Source organism: Sceloporus occidentalis, unplaced genomic scaffold, assembly GCF_023333645.1.
Source record: "Sceloporus occidentalis isolate IW3139 unplaced genomic scaffold, rSceOcc1.0.p SCAF_20, whole genome shotgun sequence".
NCBI classification, from domain to species: domain Eukaryota; kingdom Metazoa; phylum Chordata; class Lepidosauria; order Squamata; family Phrynosomatidae; genus Sceloporus; species Sceloporus occidentalis.
The window spans coordinates 6,464,099-6,484,713 of NW_028317000.1; the positions used below are offsets into that span (position 1 = coordinate 6,464,099).

At 42.9% G+C, this 20,615-nt stretch overlaps 1 protein-coding gene across 1 annotated transcript; it reads right to left on the reverse strand.

Annotated features, from left to right (window-relative positions):
* Nucleotides 1–12,021: 12,021 nt before the first annotated feature.
* Nucleotides 12,022–13,281, reverse strand: LOC149301841 (uncharacterized). The gene has a single exon (XM_089483413.1). It carries the CDS (start codon nucleotides 13,279–13,281, stop codon nucleotides 12,022–12,024), a length of 1,260 nt encoding a protein of 419 aa, XP_089339539.1.
* Nucleotides 13,282–20,615: the final 7,334 nt, after the last annotated feature.

Below are 20,615 nucleotides of genomic sequence, written 5' to 3' on the forward strand. Positions count from 1 at the left end.
TGGATAAATCGATTCTGCTCAAGTGTGAACCAGATACAGATTGGAATCAATTTAAATTTGCCCTTCGGCCGGCTGGAGCAGGTCCAATTTGAACTGATTCATTCATGAATGTGAATCACAAGTGTTTTTGTTTTTTTTAACAGAAAAATGTGATCGGGAGAAATGTAGTGGGAACCATGCTCCACTGTCGAATCGATTCATTGATTCGGATTGCAAACCCCTTTTTTTGCAAGTGAGAATGAGACCCATAATTTCTGAATTGAACCTGAAAGGGTACAATGCATGAGGGATCTAGTTTTCACACTAGCAACACACAGTAGTGACTGGTGACCTCCATGCCAACATAGTGGCAGATCCAATAAAGGATTTAGCTTAAAATTTAATTAATTTGCTCAAGATGGTAAGGAGTAAGGTTCAATACTTTGGAAATACCTTTAAAATTCAGAATAGGATATAGAGCAGATGCAGTAACCCTTTGGCATGGACATTACCAAGTACCTGTCCTGCTAACCTCTACTGAGGGCAGCACAGCAGGGGAGCAAGCAAAGGAGTAGTCCAGAGTCCAAGGGTCCCACAATACCAGTCAGTCATAGCAAAGGGCAGAGGCAAGAACATTGTCACAAGGCAAGTCCAGAGGTCAGATAACCAGAGTCATGAATCAAAGAGCAAAGAACAACAAAGCTGCAAGAATGGTTGTCACCTGCAAAGAACCTCTGTAGGTGGAGGTCTTTTAAAAGGCCTCTGCTTCTCTCAGCTGAAAGCTATTAGCTGTCCTCTTGGGTTCTAGCCTGGAAGAAGGGCTCAAAGACTACTTGACCTGTATTCATTCCACAGATCCTAGCACCTGCAGCCTAGAGTCTATAGAGTCTGTTTCTCCTTCTGCAGCTTCATGCTGGCCCTCCTTTGAGACTGCGGATCCAGGCAGCTCCAGATCTGCCCGTGTCTCAGCCTCCTCCATGTCTTCAGAGTCTGAGTCCTCTGACTATGCCTGTAAGTCAGGCCCAGGGCCATCCATGATAGTACCATTGGCAATAAAGAGAGTCAATGAGTGAACCAATATGATTGTATGAGAAGCCCAATCCAGGTGGCATTCTTGGAAAGGGAAATTAGCTTTGGACCTCTGTGTTCAGAAGATGGGGATGACTCCCCGTCTTCTGCTCTGGTTGCACAGCATTCCTGATGACAACTATCTTGTTGGTTTGAACATTTTAGATACCATTCTGAAGACAGCAGTTGAAAGTGAGGTGGCTTCCTCAAAGCCATCCAACAAGTACATGACTCCGCCGGTATTTGGATCCCACATCTCCCCACACCTTGGTGAGTAAGTTCAACCCACTTAGACCGCACTTGGAGCACAATTCGTAAGTAAGTAGGAGAAATTCATTGCTCAAACCACAGGTAATAACAGTTATTACGAGGGCTGTCGACACGGCGAATCCACACAATGTGTAATTGGAGTGTGCTTTTGGGAGCCAGATGATAATCACCTGGAAAAGTATAGCCAAGAAGGTGTAATTATTCATGATAACATTCCACTCAGTGCTAGCTGGAATGTTTGCAGGAGCTGAATTTCCATTTAGAAAATGATTACCAGGAATGTTAGCATTAATGAAGGTGGGCAGATCTGACGGTTTTGGCTTGACTTCATTTCTCACATCATTTTAACCTGATCTGGATTTATTTTTTTAACAAATCTTCATAAGACCTCCTTCAGCAGTGGAATATACCAAAGACCTATCGTATATACTTGGCTATAAGTCGACCTTGTGGATAAGTCGAGGGTAGGTTTTGGGGCCAAAATTATGGATTTTGATGTGATCTGAGGATAAGTCAAGGGTAAAACTTAGGGTCACGTAACAAAGGATCTAAAGGATGAAGCAAAGGAAAACAATGCCAAAGAACTTACAATATTCCAGAAGGCATAACTTTGTGCTCACATTAAACGCTGGATGGATGAGAGAGTAAAGGGGAGCCAATACTTCCAGGGCAGATTATGCTCTTACTTTTCACCAGGTCATGGTTTCTTTTTAAATAAGAGTTAAAGTACAGTACTTATATTGAACTGTGGATAAGTCGATTTAGGTTTTTGAGGTCAATTTTTTGGCTGAAATTTCTAGACTTATACATGAATATATACAGTATCTGCTCCTGCATCCAGTGGTCAATGAAGGGGAAATCTAGTCCATTTGGGTTCAGGGATAAATGCATAGTGAATTGAACAACAGTTTATTTCATGACACAGTACACAGGATCAAACATCAGCATTGCATCCGCACAATCTGGCACTGGAGCAATAATACATTTTGACATTTATGGCATATATATTACTGGAGATAGCTTAGCCTATCATGAAACAGCAGTCATTCAGCCATTGTGGAAAATTAAAGAGTGCTGGCGCCTCACAAAACTACAAATCCCAGAATTCTGTAGGATGGAGCCATGACAATTAAGGACCTGATTCACACCTCCTTTTAAACCAGATCACAAATCACTTTGAACCAGCTCAAATGACCCTGGTTCCCACTTGAATCAATTCGCTGAAGCGATTCGGAGAGGGGGGCCCACATGCCAGACCCATTTAACACATGTCTTTTTGACGCTGATGTTTCCTGCGACTTTTTGGATGAATCAATTCCCTGCAAGTGTGAACCCGATGCGGATCAGAATCCAATTAAATTTGCCCTTTGGCCGGCTGGAGCGGGGCCATTTTGAACCGATTCATTTGGGAATGTGAACCACAAGTGGGTTTTTTTTACAGGGGAAGAAAATGTGATTGGGGCAAATTTAGTGGGAACCTCACTTCGCTGGTGAATCAATCCATTGATTCGGATCACAAATTGCTTTTTTGTAAGTGGGAATGAGGCCAAAGTGGTGTCAAACTGCATTGTTTCTACTGTGTAGATGCACCCCCAGGTACCTGGATTTAAGAAAAATATGATCACACATAGCCATGGGAAGTTAGGGAGGGGGGTTTATGTCCAAGCACTTCTACCTCAAGAGATCTACTGAGGAGTAAAAGTAGAGCAACCTTTCCAATTCTGGCACATAATTCCATTTGGCAGCTAAAGCCACCTTACAGATCCAAAGCAGAAAATACTTTGGGAGTGCCAAAAGAACAGGTTTCTATCCCAGGATTAAAGTCTTACTTGTAAGATTTCAGCCCAGAAGACAAGACTAAGCGTAATCTTGTCTCCCGCATCTTGGCAAAATCATACAATTGTAGGGCACCATGTGTACCCAAACCCTTACCTCCCATGCTATTTCCATAGCATTCATACTAAAGCTCTGCATGATCTTCCTCCCCTTATCATTTTGCCCTCATTTCTTTTTAGTACTCTTCTTTTTAGTACTTAGTTTGTTGTTGTTGCTAACCACAAGTCAATCTTGAATCATGGCAACCATGTGGAACAGACATCTTCAAGACTCCCTATCAGCCAGTGCTCTGCTTAGATCCTGTAAATTCTTTCCTGTGGCATCCCTAATAGAGTCTATCCATCTATGTGTCCATGTGTGGTCTTCCTCTCTTTCTACCTCCTTCCACCTTCCCTAGCATTATTGTCTTTGCCAGTGAGTCCAGCTTTCTCATGATGTGGCCAAAATATGACACCCTTGGTTTGACCATCTTTGCTTGCAAGGAGAGTTCATCCTTAATCTGTTCTAGGACCCATTTGTTTATCTTTTTAGCTATCCACAGTATCCTCAACACTCTTCTCCAGCACCACATCTCAAGACCCATTCACACTCAGAAATAACCTGGTGTGGAAACCAGGTTATTTCCATGATTTGCCACGATTGAATCTCTCTGTGGCATTGATTTTTCACAATTGTTCACATTAACAATGGGATAAAATGCCATGATCCTGGCAGGAGGGGGGGAGGAGAAAGGACAAGATCGGAGAAGGCATGGGGAGAGGAAGAAGAGGAAGGGCAAGAAGATAGGAAGCAGCGGGCTGCACCAGATGGGATCGACTTTTGACTTCCCATTGGCAGCCCCTGCAAAAAAAAAAGTTCTTTTGAAAAGAACTGCAAGAAAACCCATTAAAAAAATGGGTTACGGGGGATTTGCACACACCCCCCCCCCCCAAATCCAGGTCAGAAAACCCTGGCACCAGTGTGAATGAGTCCCTAATTCAGGTCCGGAAGATCCGGCTCAACTGAGAATATCCCCATTTAAACCGGTTTTGAGCCCTGGTAAAAATGCAGTGTGAATGGGCCCTCGGATGAATTTATTTTTCTCTGTGATTATTCTTCACTATCCAGTTTTCACATCCTTGCATTGAATTGGGAATACTATGGCTTGGACAATTCTAACCTCAATGCTCAGTTGTATATCTTTGCTTTTTAGGATCTTTTCTAGTTCTTGCACGGCTGACCTTCCCCATTCCTAGCCTTCCAATTTCTTGACCGCAGTCTCCACTCCAATCAATGTTTGATCCAAAGTAGGGGAACTCTTATACAGTGCGCCCGCATTATACGCGGCTTTGAGCATATGTAGGAGCGCGCGGGGCACTAGGGGTGTAGGAGCGGGTGGGGCACAAGGGGCTGCGTGCATGTGCGCCACCACGCCACCACATGCACAAGCCCCACAAGTATGTGTGGTATTTGGCTTATGCAGAGAGGGTCGGGAACAGATCCCCCGCATAAGCCAAGGGCACACTGTACTATTTCGGTTTCCTTATTGTCTAGGTTGAATGTGTGCAGGGTTTCTGTGGCCGTTCTTTTTGTTTTCTCTATGTTCATCCTTTGCACTTTCTTCTTTGACCTTCTTTAATAATTGTCCGAGTCTGTGATGGAGGATTCCTAATAATAATAATAATAATAATAATAATAATAATAATAATACTGTTTTCCAATGTGCCACGGACCGCATTGAATTTTTATCCATTGGCTACAATTCTTTCTTTCTTTCTTTCTTTCTTTCTTTCTTTCTTTCCTTCCTTCCTTCCTTCCTTCCTTCCTTCCTTCCTTCCTTCCTGGAAACCTGTTAGAAAATGGCAACCATTGGCTCAGGGATCAGCAGCTATCAGAAACCATCATTTTGAGTAGCACTGGCCTGAACAATACAAAAGGGCCTCCATTATTCCTAAGCATTGCTACTCAAACCAGTTGTCCATGAACTGGTGGCCATCTCCTTCTGGCCTCTGAGGAGCATCGAGCAAAGTAAGAAATTATTGTCGCCAGCGAGCACAAATGTGGCACCAGCCCCTGGCACACTGACTAAGGGAAGACTTGTCAGGTAGCTTAAGGGACACTTCTCTAGAAGACCTTTCCATGGAAATCTGTCACTACATCTGAAACCTCAAGTACAATTTCCATGCATGATGGCTCTTCATGCCATCCAAGCAAGCCTGATCTCCAACCTTTCATGTGGACCTATAGCGCAGTCCATGAAAATAATATTTTTCAGAGGATTACATAGTTTGGATTTCCAGAGGGAACCATAGGAAGACACATGAATGGTGTTTTGAAACAAACCCACATGTTCAGGGTGTAATGTGCCAAAGCACAGTGGCTGTCGAATTCCACAGAAACTGATCATCAACACGATTAAGGAGATTATTATTCACAGCATTTTGGTAATCGTCCTCAAGGATGTAATTATTTTTGCAACGTGAAGGAACAGGAAAGGCTCTTTCTCACAAACTTCATCACCGCCCCCCCAGTCTTGTTCTGCTTTGCATATAGGACGTTTCGCCCGGTGCAAGTCACCAAAGAAATGGTATAAAAAGCCAACGCTCAAGGGATTTCCAAATCACTTCAGACCGCTTCTGATCTACAGAGAAATCAGGTAAGCTCAATGTCTTGTATGCTGCTTTGTTTCTGGATGCTTAGTTCAACAGGGCTATGATCCTAAACAGTCCATCAGAGAACAGCTCTCATTGATTTCAACGTGTCTTAACATACAAGTAACTGTGTTTAGATAGGAGTATCGTGTTCTTTTTACAGAAACTATGAGATTCCTGTATATTTGCTAGCAGGTCCTTTCTAATAGTAGTTCCCAAACTCTGGTCCTTCCAAAGTTGATTATTATTATTATTATTATTATTATTATTATTATTATTATTTCAGCATAAAATTAACAAATAGGCAAATGAACAAATACATTCTTTCATGATACAATTTGCATTGAATCACCTATTAGCTATTCTATTCTATTACGAATAAATTTCTTACAATTTTACATTCATATATTTTCTTTTATCTAAGTTATTAGTTCATTCATTTAATTTCATTCATTAGTTAATATTAGATGTGTATATCTATCTTTTCATATTTTTAAAAAATCTTATCTTATTTCCCACAGTTTTGACACTTCTTTCCATTATCCTTCATATTGTTGTAATTGCCTTTCGAATTGGATACATTGATAAATTATCTAATCTGGCTAAATCATTTAGTTTTATTATCCATTCATTTACTGATGGTGTTATATTTGATTGCCAGTGTTTTGCATATATCATACGGGTGGCAGTTATCATATAAAGTCTTCCAAAGTTTTTGAGACCGACTCCTGGAAAACCCATCCAGCTTGGAAAATGCTTGGCCAATGAGATGGAGATGGGAGCCATGACTTCTTTTAATGTTCTTCCTGTTCCAAAATCTGCAGCCAATGACTATTCCCTCATTGTTCCCTCACTGCCCCGGTTGTTCAGTTCGGTGCTTGCTTGCTTGTTTTAATGCATATAACCCCCAAGCACATAAACCTTCCTAAATTTCTTTGCCGATGGCAAATTTCCTCAATGGCATTAGAGGAACAAAGAGCCCCAGATTCAATGACAGCTCGGTTATTACCATCTTGTTTGCTTCCTTTGTTTTGTGTGTTTGTGCATAGGAGAGGCATTATGCATCGCTGATGCCACCTCATATTGCTATGTGCATGCAGTTTTGTTCTTTTTCTCTGTAGTAGCTGTCAATGGGGCAGTACAGACGGATGGCTCTGTGCCATTCGTTTATGCCCCGTATCTGTGCTGCAACATCCCCATGCTGCAGCAGAGACGCGTCGCAAAAAAAGAGCTGTCTAGAGTGGCTTCTTTCTTGTGACGCTGGAAGCGGCACCGCCATGATGCCACTTCTTGCCAGCTATGCCTGGTCACTATACAGCAGCGGTGGCATCATGGCGGCCCCCATATGCATCGGAGGCTGTCATGATGCCGGTGTCCATACGTATTAGGGTTCAGGAGCGTGCGGTTCCCGAACCCTAATACTGCCTTTGCCACACTACAAAGGGCCTATGTGTACCAGACCATTGATTCAGACATGTCCTTAATGGTAAACTGAACTGAATTCAATGAACCGTTTACTCATATCCTCTCCCTATTGTATTGTTCCAGATCTATCTACACACCCTCAATATGAAGCACTGCAGACCCCAGTGCTATGCCAGTTGTCCGCCAACAACAGTGACCATACAGCCACCACCTTTCTGCTTGAACATCCCAGGACCATCTCTCTACTGCCCTGACCAGCCTCTTTGCATTGAGCAATGCAATCCTTGTGCTCGCCAGGGTCGCGGTCATCATGGGTTCCTGAACAGCAGCTTTGCAGAGTTCCCAGATGTCCATGGCTCAAGCAACTTGAGCCTGGCGAATTATTATTACCCCAGGTCATCGTTCTTAAACCGTAGCTACAATTACAACTGCTATTATTGAACCGGGATGGAGTGCCAGGAAAATCGAGCCATGGAGACCACCAGAAGACCACCTACGCTTTCAGCACCTCTCTCAATTCAGTCCACTTCAAATCTTTCACTTCTCATTCTAAGCTACAACCAGTTGTAAGCATTCAGCTACAGAGTTTTCCAAGTCACGTATCCTGGGTTGTGAGTTGCACTGAAACGATTCCTCATATGAACATTGTGACCGATGACCACCCAAAGATGGAACTTCCCTACCCCTCAATGTCATCTCAAACCACTAATGTGTGGCCTCCCCATTGAGATGGTCACCACATGTTCTACTGAACATACATGATCCGCACATGTTCTATTGAATTTTTCAAAGAAAATCAGCAAAGGAAGTTGGGGTCATGTTTAGATCCACCGGAACCAGCATTAAGGTTGGTTCCTCCCAAATGTCCATCCCTTGCCAGTCATTACTTCGAAAGCCATTCCCTCAAAAAGATGTGATGGAAGAGAAGACACTAAGTTGAGAAATCACCTTAAAGATGTCAACGTTCCTTTTCTGTCCTGCATTTCTGATCTCACCTTCCCACCCATCTCCATCCAAGCAAGGTCCTTCATGAGATACAGTGCACAGCAGCAAAACTACCAGTGAACGAGTTGAAGATAAAGTCTTTTCTTTGGCCTGGCCACCAAACACCTGAGAAATCATCTCTGGACCATGGAAACGTTTGATGCGACGGATTCTTCTCCTCCAGTCCCTTGAAACAAAAGACACTGTATATTGTGTGACATGTGGCAATGAATCCCACTCTTATTCTTAAATGGAGATACTGTAACAATTATTCACAGGGTGATGTGGAGGAAGTGATCATGTATAGCTATGAGCCATGACCTACTGTACTTGAAACCTGACTAACAATGCTCAAGACAATATCTTGTCTTTTCTCTGCCTAATAAAGTCTCTGCTCTGATGCTTGATAGTTGTCTGTATGTTGTTTATCAGTCCATTTACTGAAGCCTGGGACATTTCTTTCCAGGAATATAATTTCCCAGGCTTAAAGGTTCACTCCCACCAAGATACAGATACAAATATATTGCAAAATGAAGTATATTTCTTTTGGTTCCCCCCGTTCCCTGCTTCTAGAGTTGGGGCCATGGATGGAGTCACTCAAGGAGGTTAAAAAATTGTCAGAGTTATCCCAGAGACTAGGATCTGGAACAATGGATGCAAGGTACAGCAAAAGAGATTCCACCTCAACATTAGGAGGAACTTCTTGACAGTAAGGGCTGTTTGACAGTGGAACAAACTCCTTCCTCGGAGTGAAGTGGAGTCTCCCTCCTTGGAGGTCTTTAAGCAGAGGCTGGATGGCCACCTGTCGGGGATGCTTTCATTTGGATTTCCTGCATGGCAGAATAGGGTTGGACTGGATGGCCCTTGCGGTCTCTTCCAACTCTATTATTCTATGATTCTATGAAACACTTGGGTTTTCATAGTCCAGGATGAGCAACTCATCGCCTGCATATTCAAGGCCATTTATCACAGCCATATTGCATATGATGGTTTCCCCCATGTGGTGGAAGCTGATATTTGCAACACCTTTCCTTCCACAACTGCCCTGAAATTCAGGGTCTGAATTCTACTGGAATTTAAAATTCTATGTGTAATCTAATGCTGACAGCTAATATTAAATTAAAAGGAACTAAAATGACTATGACAATGACTGTTCCCATTGGCTATAGTAAATTTCGAGAGTACCAATTACTACCAAAGTGTGACACCATAAAATAAAACTGATGCACACCGAAGGGCTCAAGAAAGGGCTTGGGAGCCTTGTGTGGTCAATGGAATTGATATTGCCCACCATTATCAAATTCAATATAGTCCACTCTGAGGACACCTGGCTTCGCAGTAGAAAGGGATCTAGGAGTCTTAGTAGGCCAACTCTATGCTTCTATGATTTGAAGTGCCTCTCCATGATCCTGTCAAATAAATGTGCATCATTTATTGAAAGCAGATTATTGGTGAACAACGGAACAATAGTAACAATTACTAGCAGCTCGGAGTCGAAAGGTCAAGAAGAAGCAACAGTAGTTACTGGTGATGATTTCTAATGGGGTTATGTATCTGTTCTGGGATTTAGTATGAATTTTCAAGAGACTATCCAAGATGCTCCCAAAAAAGGTGTTCAATGCCTTTGATTGCCCTTTTAAAGTCCAGATTCAAAAACAAAGGGGAGTCACCACATCACTGAGATGGCAGTCATCAGCCATTGGTCAATAGCTGGTGTTCCTTGTTGACATTGCCAGTATGGATATCCCTTGTGAGTGTGCCCTCATGTGTTCACTGTTGGTACAGTCATTTGACTGACATAAAATCACAGAATTGCCCTCTTGGTCTTATCGGTTCTAAAACAGAGAGACAGAAGATGTGATGATGTGGGACTATGTGCTTGACAGATTTCTTACAGGCATTTGCTTATTTTCTTTCCAGAATCTCTCTGCAAGCAAACATTTGAGACACCTGGCAGCAAAGATCTGTCCCTTCTTCTTGCAGATCTAGGAGAGGATGGGTAGAAGGGAGCAAAAACTTGGTACAAATAACTCTGCTTCTTTCTTTAGCTTACCAAGGGTGGAACTATGGTGAGGCAAAATAATGGCATTGTTGCCCACCGGATAATAATTTACCCGCCCAATGATTTTTTTTCCCCTGGCACTTTTCATGCACATTGGACATTTGAGATGCACGTTCTGATATCTACCAGATACTGCTTGTATGCATTGGACGTGTCTCCTTTTCATTGAGCACTTGTGATGCACAATTGGTACTTCTCATGCTCATTGGGCACTTGAGATGCACATTGGGCTCTTCTGATATCTACACTGCTAATATGCATTGGACGTGTCTCATTTTCATTGAGCACTTGCAATGCACAATTGGTACTACTCATGCTCATTGGGCACTTGTGTTCACATTGGGCCCTTCTGATGTACATCTGATATGTCGGATGCACATTAGAAGTGCCCAATGCACGTCTGCTGTGCATTGGGCACTTGCCATGTTCATTGGGTACTTTTGATACACATTGGGCTCTTGTGATGCACATTGGTCTTTTCTGATACGCACCAGAAACTTGTGATACACATTAGGCACTTGTGCTATTCATTGGGCACTTCTCATGCTCATTGGGCACTTACAATACACTTTGGGCCCTTCTGATATGCATCCAACACATCTGATACACATTGGGCCCTTCTGATATGCATCAGATATGTCTGATACATATTAGACACTTGTGCTGTGCATTGGGAACTTCTGATGTCCATTGAGCACTTGTGATGCATACCTGCCACTTCCCATGCTCACACTTGTGATACACATTAGGCTTTTGTGATGTACATTGGCCTCTTCTGATATGCATCAGACACTTCTGATAAGCTTTAGGCACTTCTGCTGTGCATTGGCACTTCTCATGTTCATTGTGCACTTGCAATGCACTTTGGGCCCTTCTGATATACATTTAACATTCTTGATACACACTGGGCTTTTTTGATGTATACTGGTCAGTCCTGTTGTGTTCCAGCACTTGGTAGCCAGTGTCAGGATGCACATCTGGGTACCCCAATGTTCATCAGGGCTCATTGCACATAGAGGCCATAGGGTATAAGTCATGCCATTGGCTACCATTGTGCAACATGCACCCATATGTGTTAATGTCACAGCAACAACCCCAACAAGAATACGGATGTTGTACATACAAGTCCACTTTTGAAGACGTACGTCCCATGCTGAATTCCAGCCCACATATTCATGAAAGGCAAAAAGGTAAAAAAAAAAAAGGTGTGACTTTTAAAAAACACACACAAATTAATTTAGAGATGCAAAATAAGTTTTAATGAGATGAGGAAAGGGGATAAATAAATGCACTTTTAAGCAGGGGAAAACAGTGATAAATAAGAGCCAAATCATTGTTGGACTGTGATATTGATTCAGTAGAAACAGATTCTGAGAGGTTTCACTGGCCATAGTCTGAGTTCTTCAGGGATCTTTTCAAATGCGTATGTACCTTTCGTACATCAATTTAGGTAGAAATTGCTGGCAGGATAGAGAAAAAAGCTGGGTTCATATGCCTCTCTTTTCTTAGTCATAATCGCAAATGTAGCAGCAGTGGAGCTTGGAGAGGAAATGATTGTGAAGTTCTTTCTTCTTGTGTGCTCATGTGGGACACAGAGAGACACAGAAAGAATTCGGATGCAGACATGCTGAGGCTTCAGTTCAGGGGGAATGTCTCAGCAGGTGAAGGAAAGCTTGGGGTGTTCAACTCATGTCCGTCGGTGCAAGTTCAGTCTTTGATTCCATCTTCTTGACTAGTTGTGGTTTGTGGGTCATGTCTCATCTACATTTAATTACAGGAGTAGCAGATGGAGTTTGCAGTGCTTGGCATGAGTGCCAAGACCCCGCCACCATAGGAGCCACCGTAGTAATTGCCCCCACTACCTCCACCATAACCACGGCTGACAGAGTATTTGATACTACTGCCACCATATCGGCCACTGCTGTATCCACCACTTCCGTATCCACCGCAGTATCCACCACTTCTGTATCCGCCACCATATCTGCCACTTCCATATCCGCCGCCATATCCACCGCCTCCATATCCACCGCTGTATCCACCACTTCCGTATCCACTGCTGCCATATCCCCCACTGCCATAACCCCCACTTCCATATCCACCACTTCCATATCCACCGCTACTGTATCCACCACTGCTGTATCCACCGCCACCACTGTATCGGCGACCGCCACTGTATCGGCGACCACCACTGTAACGGCGGCTACTGCTGTATCTAGTAGTATTGCCACCACCACCCAAGCTGCCTGCTGATCCACCACTGACACCACCAGTCATGCCCCCTCCTGACCCACCAATGCCATAACCACTGCTAATGCCACCACCTACACTTCCTCTTCGCCCTCCACTGCCAATGCCACCACCCATGCTCCCTCCTGATCCTCCGCTGATGCCTCCACCCATGCTGCCTCCTGACCCACCAATGCCATAACCACTACTAACGCCACCACCCACACTTCCTCTTCTTCCCCCACTGCCAGTAACACTTCCTACACTGCCTCTTCGTCCACTGCTGCCACCACTTATGCTGCCCCTATGCCCACCACCTATGCTACCCCTACGTCCACCCCCAACACTGCCTCCTGATATACCACTGCTTCCTCCACCCAATCCACCACTGGAACCACCTCCAAAACCACCACCGCTGCCAATGCCGCCACCCAGGCTGCCACCACCACGTCCACCATAACCTCTACCACCAAAACCACCTCCACCCATGCCGCCTCCAAGGCCACCAAAACCTCCACCGCCACCCATACCTCCTCCACCGCCACCCAAACCACTGCCTATGCTTAAACCACCACTGCTGCCTATACCACGGCCACCCCCAAATCCACCGCCACTGCCTCCCATGCTGCCATATCCACCGCCATAGCCTGCACAAGGGTTGTATTGTTCAATGCCGAAGGCTTGGTCTGGACAGTAAAGCGCTGGCCCTGGGATTGTTAGGACGAAGGGTGGTGGCTGTATCGTCACTGTGGATGCAGGACAGCTGGCATAGCACTGGTTGCGGTATCCTTCAGCAGACATTTTTGCGGGGTAGTGGATGTTCTGAAAGAGCAGGATTATACATGAGTAGTATGTGCAACTTTCATTCAATTTATTTCAAGTTCATATATATTGGTGGAGAAATAGTTCATATCATATTCCCTGATTCACAAAAGAGTCCATAAGTATTGATATATATGCTGAGAGGTTCCCAGGTACCTTTAACCTTTAAGCTGGAGCATGTCCAGAGGAGGGCAATCAAAATGGTGAACGGTCTAGAAACCCCCAAGCTCTATGAGGAGCAGCTTAAGGAGCTGGGTATGTTTAGCCTGGGGAAGCGAAGGTTAAGAAGCACAAGATAACCATGTTTCAATATCTGAAGGGGTATCATATTGAGAATAGCACAAGCTTGTTTTCTGCAGCTCCAGAGAACAGGACCTGGAGCAATGGATTCAAATTATAGAAAAAGAGATTTCAGTTCAATGTTGGAGAGTGTGTCCTACAAGGTCTCCTGGAGAGTAATTTGAGCCTCCTTCAGTTGTCCATTCCTGTTCTAAACATGGAGTAGCTGGACTATCCTTTAAGGACCATGGCTTGGGTATAGACTTCTGGACTTGGATGGTTCTAAAACTGGGACAAAATGAGATCTCTTACGGATAAGAGACAAAAGAGAGGGCATGGCTAGATCTGTTGCAGTGCAACATCACTATAGAAGATGTCTTAATTGGATAACTTGTCAGGTAGTAGTTATGTTCATGAGAACTGTTCTGTTATTATCGGGGATGGATCACTTAGGAAAAGAAATCCAAGGGAGCGGATGTCTTACGATGGAAACCGAAGCTCCATTTCTCAAAGGCAAATCTTTCTGAGCACAGCAAAACTCTTTTATAAGTGAGCAATCCTCATTTAATTGGTTCTCCTCCACCTTTATGATGGAACAATCACTGTAATGGTATGGGGAAATGTCGCAAGCTGCCCTTAGGGAGTCACAATGCAAATCTGAACTTATGTCGACAATAAACATTTTAATTAAACCATTAGGGTGATCTTTGGAGAATATGGCCCTGTAGCTACATGGAGATCAATGCAAAAAGGCCAGAAGTCCCAAGGTCATGTGCACTGCAGTCCTCACAAGTGATGGACAATACTGATGGATTATTTTCTGCTTGCCTCACATTGGACGGATTTATAAAATAAATTGTGTTATTTCCTCCATCAAACTGAAAAATGCTTCCATATGATAGTCAGGACCTTACTTTCTGGAATGCTATCAAGTTGTCGAAGGAGAAAGAACAGAACCTTCTGCTTAGGTAAGCAAGCTTGATTTAAAGATGAAATTTTGAGACTCCATGGTCCATGGGGAATAAATGGGAATTACGCTAGGCTCATATTTTAATCCAAGACAGAAAAGAATTGGGTGAGTAGGAGCGTAAAGCTTACCTGTTCATAATTAAAATTTCTCTGTTTCACTCCATCTTTACAGTAATTTATCCTTGCATAACTTTGCACAGATCTGTGTGCACACATAATGCACATGTGTGTGTGTGCGCACAATGATGTACAGAGCAGAACTGGTGCAAAGGAAGTTACAACTGCAGGAATGTATGCCTGGATTCAACTGTTCCCTGTTTAGGAAGGATGTAAAATCTTGGCAAGCTTTGTTCTCACAGGGATGAACAAATAAAGTTACAATTTTTCTTTTACATTTCTGAACATTATCATTCACAGTAGTCTCTGAAGACTACTCAGAATTGATAACACATTCTGCATGAAAATGTGTGCGTTGCACAGAAATCATCATTTCCTCTGCAGAAAGTTGTCGTTTTCTGTGCAGGAAAATGAATTTCTATGCAGAAAATGGCGTTTTTCTTCCTCTCAAAAACATGTGTTGTTGTTGTTTGCACAATCTCAGTCTTGTTGTGTAGAATTCTCCTTTCTAGGTTTACCTGATGTTAAGGTACATATTTACTGAGGTTAAGCTACATATTTATGACAATGAAGCTTATCACACAAGCCCCTTGGGACGCTCCTGGCGCGGAACGAAATGGGGTGGGATGGGAACAGAATAGGGATATCACCCATTTTATTGCACATCGGAACACCAACGCCACCAGACGTTCCCATTCTGTTCCCAATCTGTCCCAGTGGAGGCGATTTTCATGGCTATTATCCATTTTATTGCATGCCGGAATGCCGCCGACACTGCTGGACATTCCCATTCCCTAACCGATCCATCCCATAGGAAGTGAACCCTGAAAATCACCTCCTATGGGATGGATCAGTTAGGGAATGGGAACATCCAGCTGCATCGGCGGCATTCCGGCATGCGATAAAATGGGTAATAGCCCCCTTTCTGTTCTCATCCTGCCCCCTTTCGTTCCGCGCCGAAAGCGTCCCAAGGGGCTGTGCGATAAGCTCCTAGGCTATATCATATGGACCAAAGCAAAAAGCAAATGATTAAGAACTTGGCACCAAATAAAAGAATGCAAGAAAATAAGGTTTGATGAATCTTCCATGGTGGGGAGGTAGAGAGATCAGGGTGCTACCACTGCTAAGGTCCTGTGTCACATCATTAAGATTATAACCTTGAGGAATGAGAGATCATGGAAGAACGTGTCTCTTAAAACACTGGTCGAAAAGGGAAGATGATCCCTTTAAAATTCAGCTTGGAGAAGAACCTCTAAAAACATGCCAGCTTCGTGTAATTTTAAGCAAATGTTCAACATCTCGTTCAATTCTGAGTTCATATCATCGATCTAAAAGACTTCCTTCTGCTCCCTATCTGATACCACTGACAAAAAAAGCGAGATTCTAAAACCACCTGTTCAATGGGATCTGGAAGAAAGAATTGGTTAGAAAAGACCCTCTCCTTCTCCCACAAAAATAAGTCTAGCTGTGAAATGAACCTGATCTTTCTTACCTTGTTCTTTCTGGAGGAGCTGAAGAGTCAAGCGAGGTGATAGTGGAAGACCTTGAGCTCCCATCTTTTTATACTCCTCAGTCCACTACCAGGAGGGTATGACACACAATTTGGGCGTGACGCCATCCATTGATACCTCAAGGGAGTTGCGGTAAGACATGACCCACCCGCCACACACTTCAGCATTTGATTATCAAGATGATAGTCCTAATTGCCTTCTTGGTTGTGTTTACTATGCTTTTCCTTTGGGCTCAGCACAATAGGAGCTCCACCTAGGAGAGTTGCCAAACAGAGGTGATGAACTCGAAGCATTAATACCTTAAGTGCAGGGGTACTTGAGCCATACACCTTGGTGTAAATATTGACACACAGCTACATGGAACTGCATTCAGTATACGTTCTAATAGTCCTAAATTGCCAGGGAAGTCCATATTCAAATGTCTCTATATTGGGCATAACTTGGGGCTATTCAATGAATGGTGGAAGATTCAGGACAATAAAAAAAAGGATGTATTTCATTTGCTGTTGTTCTCTGCCCTCAGGTCAACCTCAACTCATGGTGACCCTGTGGATGAAACATCTCCAAGACCCCCTTCTTCCAGTGCTCTGCTTTGGTCCTGTAAATTCAAGGTCATATTCTCCTTAGCTGAGTCTATCCATCTGGTGTGTACTTGTCCTCTTTTTCTATTACCCTCTATCTATCCTTGCATTAGGGTTCTCCAGACCTCCCCAAAAGGGTGGGCTGGAGGCACCCAGTTTTCCTCCAGAGGGACGCCACAGCAGCCAAACCATGCGGTGTTCCTCCGGACCAAAAAGAACCCGGAAAAATGAGTTCTTCTTGGTGCACAAGGACGACGTCATCAGCGTGCCATTGGCACGCTGTGGCACGTCAATGACACAAGAGTGGCATCCAGAGGTGTGGATGCTGCACCGCACTTGCGTCATGGATACATGCCCCATGTGGGCAGGGCTGCACAGTCATGGTGCCGCCAGCACACACTAGGATTCTAGAGCATGCGGTTGCTGCGCACTCTAGAACCCTAAAATCAGTGGTGCCACGCCACTTTTGGCCCATCTGTCTCGGGCCATTATTTCCTTTTCGAATGAGTTGTTCCTCCGCATGATGTGCCCAAAGTATAGCATGAACATAAAGGTTGCCATTCCACTACATTGCTGAAACTCACTTTGAAATCTTGTCTACAAGATGAAGGATTTCCCCCCCAAACATATATTTTAACTCCAAGGACACACTTGGATTTTAAAGTATTGTAAAATTGTAATAGTCTTTGAAAAATAAAGTTTTCAACAACTTTAATGCATTGTGAAGAAAATTGCAAAACTTACACATTGTTTCCTTCAGAAATAAGGAAATAATATTCAGATATACCTGAAAAAAAATGTAAAATGAGAAGTGTTTTTTCAGTATGTTTATGTGCAATGGCTATTTGCTAAAACACAATAAACAGATTTTGTTGCTGTTGTTGTTGTTGTTGTTGTTTTAGTATTGAGATGCATCCTAAACTGATGAGAATCTCTGCAGTTTGGGACTTCTTTTGCACAAAATTTTCATGTGATGGTTTTCCAGAGAGAGAGAGAAAGCTTTTTCTGCACATAAAATGATATTTCCAAATAGAAATATTATTTCATGCCCAGAAAAAGTTATTTATTGCACAGAAAATGTTGCAATTGGGGATGTTCAAGGCAATGCAATATGGGGTTGATTTGCAGTGAAGTCAGAGCATTTCCTGCTCAGGAAACAGCATTTTCTGTGTAAGAAACAGTATCTCTATATAGGAATATTATTTAAAAGCTTTATCCCATGCAGAAAATGTTGTTCTCTGTGCAAAATAACAACATGTAAATTTTGCACAGAATAACTCCTTAATTGCAAATAGGCCTCGAAAACTGTGGTTGTTTGATGTCTTTCTCATAGTGGGAAGAATAGTACTAAAATTACATGTTCCTTTGAGAAGAAAATTGGTGACAAATTGCCTCTTTATCAAGAACAAGAATCAGCAAATATTTGCATACCTAATTTATGCATTTTCTAGAATACTCTCCAAACATTTATTTTACAACTCGTTGTTCTGTATAAGCTTGTGAAGGAAAAGGGGATGAGCAAATTGACTGGAACTATTCCCTTTAAAAAATAATTTCAGCAATGCATAATGAGCATTAATGCTTAAGAAATGTGCAATGCAATATTCAAGCACATTGTGGAGCTGGCTGCGCTAAGATAATAGTCTCATGCTCAATGTCAGCAGCATTTTCTAGCTACAGAGGTGGTTGTGGGGGTGGATGGACAAGAAAGAAATTGCACAGTCACCACATTTGCAGAAATGTGTGTCCAAAATAATTCTCCAAAGGGACAAAATGGGAGCTGTGACTATTCAGAACAACAGGGTTCCACAAGATGGAGATGTCAACATGGACTACTGGAGAATATCCATAAAAGCATTGTGAATGACATTGATCATGGCATTGGCATTGCCAGTGCCTTCTGCCTTTATCTTTTCTTACTACAATCCACTTCTAACCATACATGTTGGGTATGTACCTGAAGTATCAACCAGTATACTATAGTAGTTTGAGTGCTGAATGAGGACCCCACTAGGGATCATCTGGTAAGATCATTCTCCAGTGGTTATCTCTTTTACCTGGAACCCTAGCATTAAATCTAGGTCTGTGTGGACACATTCAAACATGTTTCCATATTACTAGGTAAATGCAAATGCATAAGTTCATGCTATAGATGCTGGTGGATCCCATCTTTTGGAAAAGTCAAATATCATCTGTGTAGACTAGAATTTTTCTGTCTGTAGGTTTGCCTTAGGGTCGCCGTAAGTTGGAAATGAACATGAAGGCATGCAACACACACATATATAAGGGGCAGTATAGACTGTCCTGAAATGGCAGGCTGGACTTGCCCGTTTTAACTGCGGAAGGACAGCGCAGCCGCCAAACTGTGCGCCATCCTTCTGTAATAAAAAGAACCTGCCTTTTCCGGGTTCTTTTTGTGGCGTGTTGAGTATGTCACGAGTGCACCATTGGCACACTCACGATGTACGCAATCCTCAGCAGCATGTAGACGCTGCACGGCATCATCGTCATCATGGCGGTGCCCATGTGGACAGGATGCCGCCAGGATGATGACGGCCATATGGACTAGGGTTTGAGAGCGTGCGGTTGCTTTATGCTCCAGAACCATAGTATCGGAGGCAAGATGGCGCTTTTGGCCCATCTGTCTCAGGCCATAAACGTACGTAACAAAAACCATGATACAGGATTTGGGCCATTAATTTTACAGTGCTCTGGGACTCTATTATTTATCAGAGTCCATGCACATTTGCTTCCAATATGTGTCAGGTTTGAATTTGAGGTGTTTGTGATTACATTTAAAATTAGGAACTCAGTACTCAAGGATTGGAGGTTGCTGCCAGGGTTCTGTGTCCCCCATTATGTGGGGATATGAAAGAGGACCTTCTCAGCTGTGGACCCCCAATTGTGGAATGCCCTCCTCTTGGAGGACACATTGGTACCAATGCTGGTTTCGTTTCCATGGCAAGTAAAAACATTGCTGTTTATTAGGCGTTTACCACACTGAGGCTAATTTTGGCATTAAAGAGAGATAAAAGCACCCCGCAAATAAAGTGAAAATGGTGAGTAATTGCACAAATGATTATCACACGCAGTTGGTTTATTTCAGTATCACCATGCACATGTTTTTAAACTATACCTTTTAAAAAATAACACCTTGCTAAATGATCAAATACACTTTAAGTCTGCTTCATGAACTAGTCAACTTAATTCAGCTATTTTCAGCTGTTTAAATTGGTTTTACTGGTACGCCACCCTGAAGTGTCATGATACAGAGTCAGATAGAAATATGTAAGTGAATCAAATAAAGATAAATACATTTTGCAGCCACAGGGTGGAATCCTTTCAACAACTTATGTAGGTATACATTGTTTTATGGGCAGTGCAAAAGGAGGGATGGATTTATTGTTGGTATGTAACTTTATTTATGTATTTAATTTATATCTCACCTTTCTTCTGGTATAGGAAACTGAAGCAAATTACTACTAAAATCTCTGTGATACACAAGTTAAACAAATAAATAGCTCTTGTGCAACACCTTTTCCTTGTCTGCAAAAAAGGAAAAGGATGGTGCTCAGGAAAACTTTGGTGGCAAGTGAATGGCAAATGATCTGGACCTGGATTCAGCCCAGCTATTTGCACAGTTGAATAAAAAGGAGCAATGACCATGCTCTTGGACCATGCTGGAACTGTACCTTCCAGCAATCCCAGTTTAGCATGGAGAGTCAGGATTAATCCTCTGGAACCATCTGGAACCTAAGAGGAATAGAAAAAGGAAAAGTATAAGTTGTATATTTTTAGGGACTGCAATTAAAGAGGCTTAGAAGAGAATGTATTAATTCTTTGTTTCTTTGTTGCT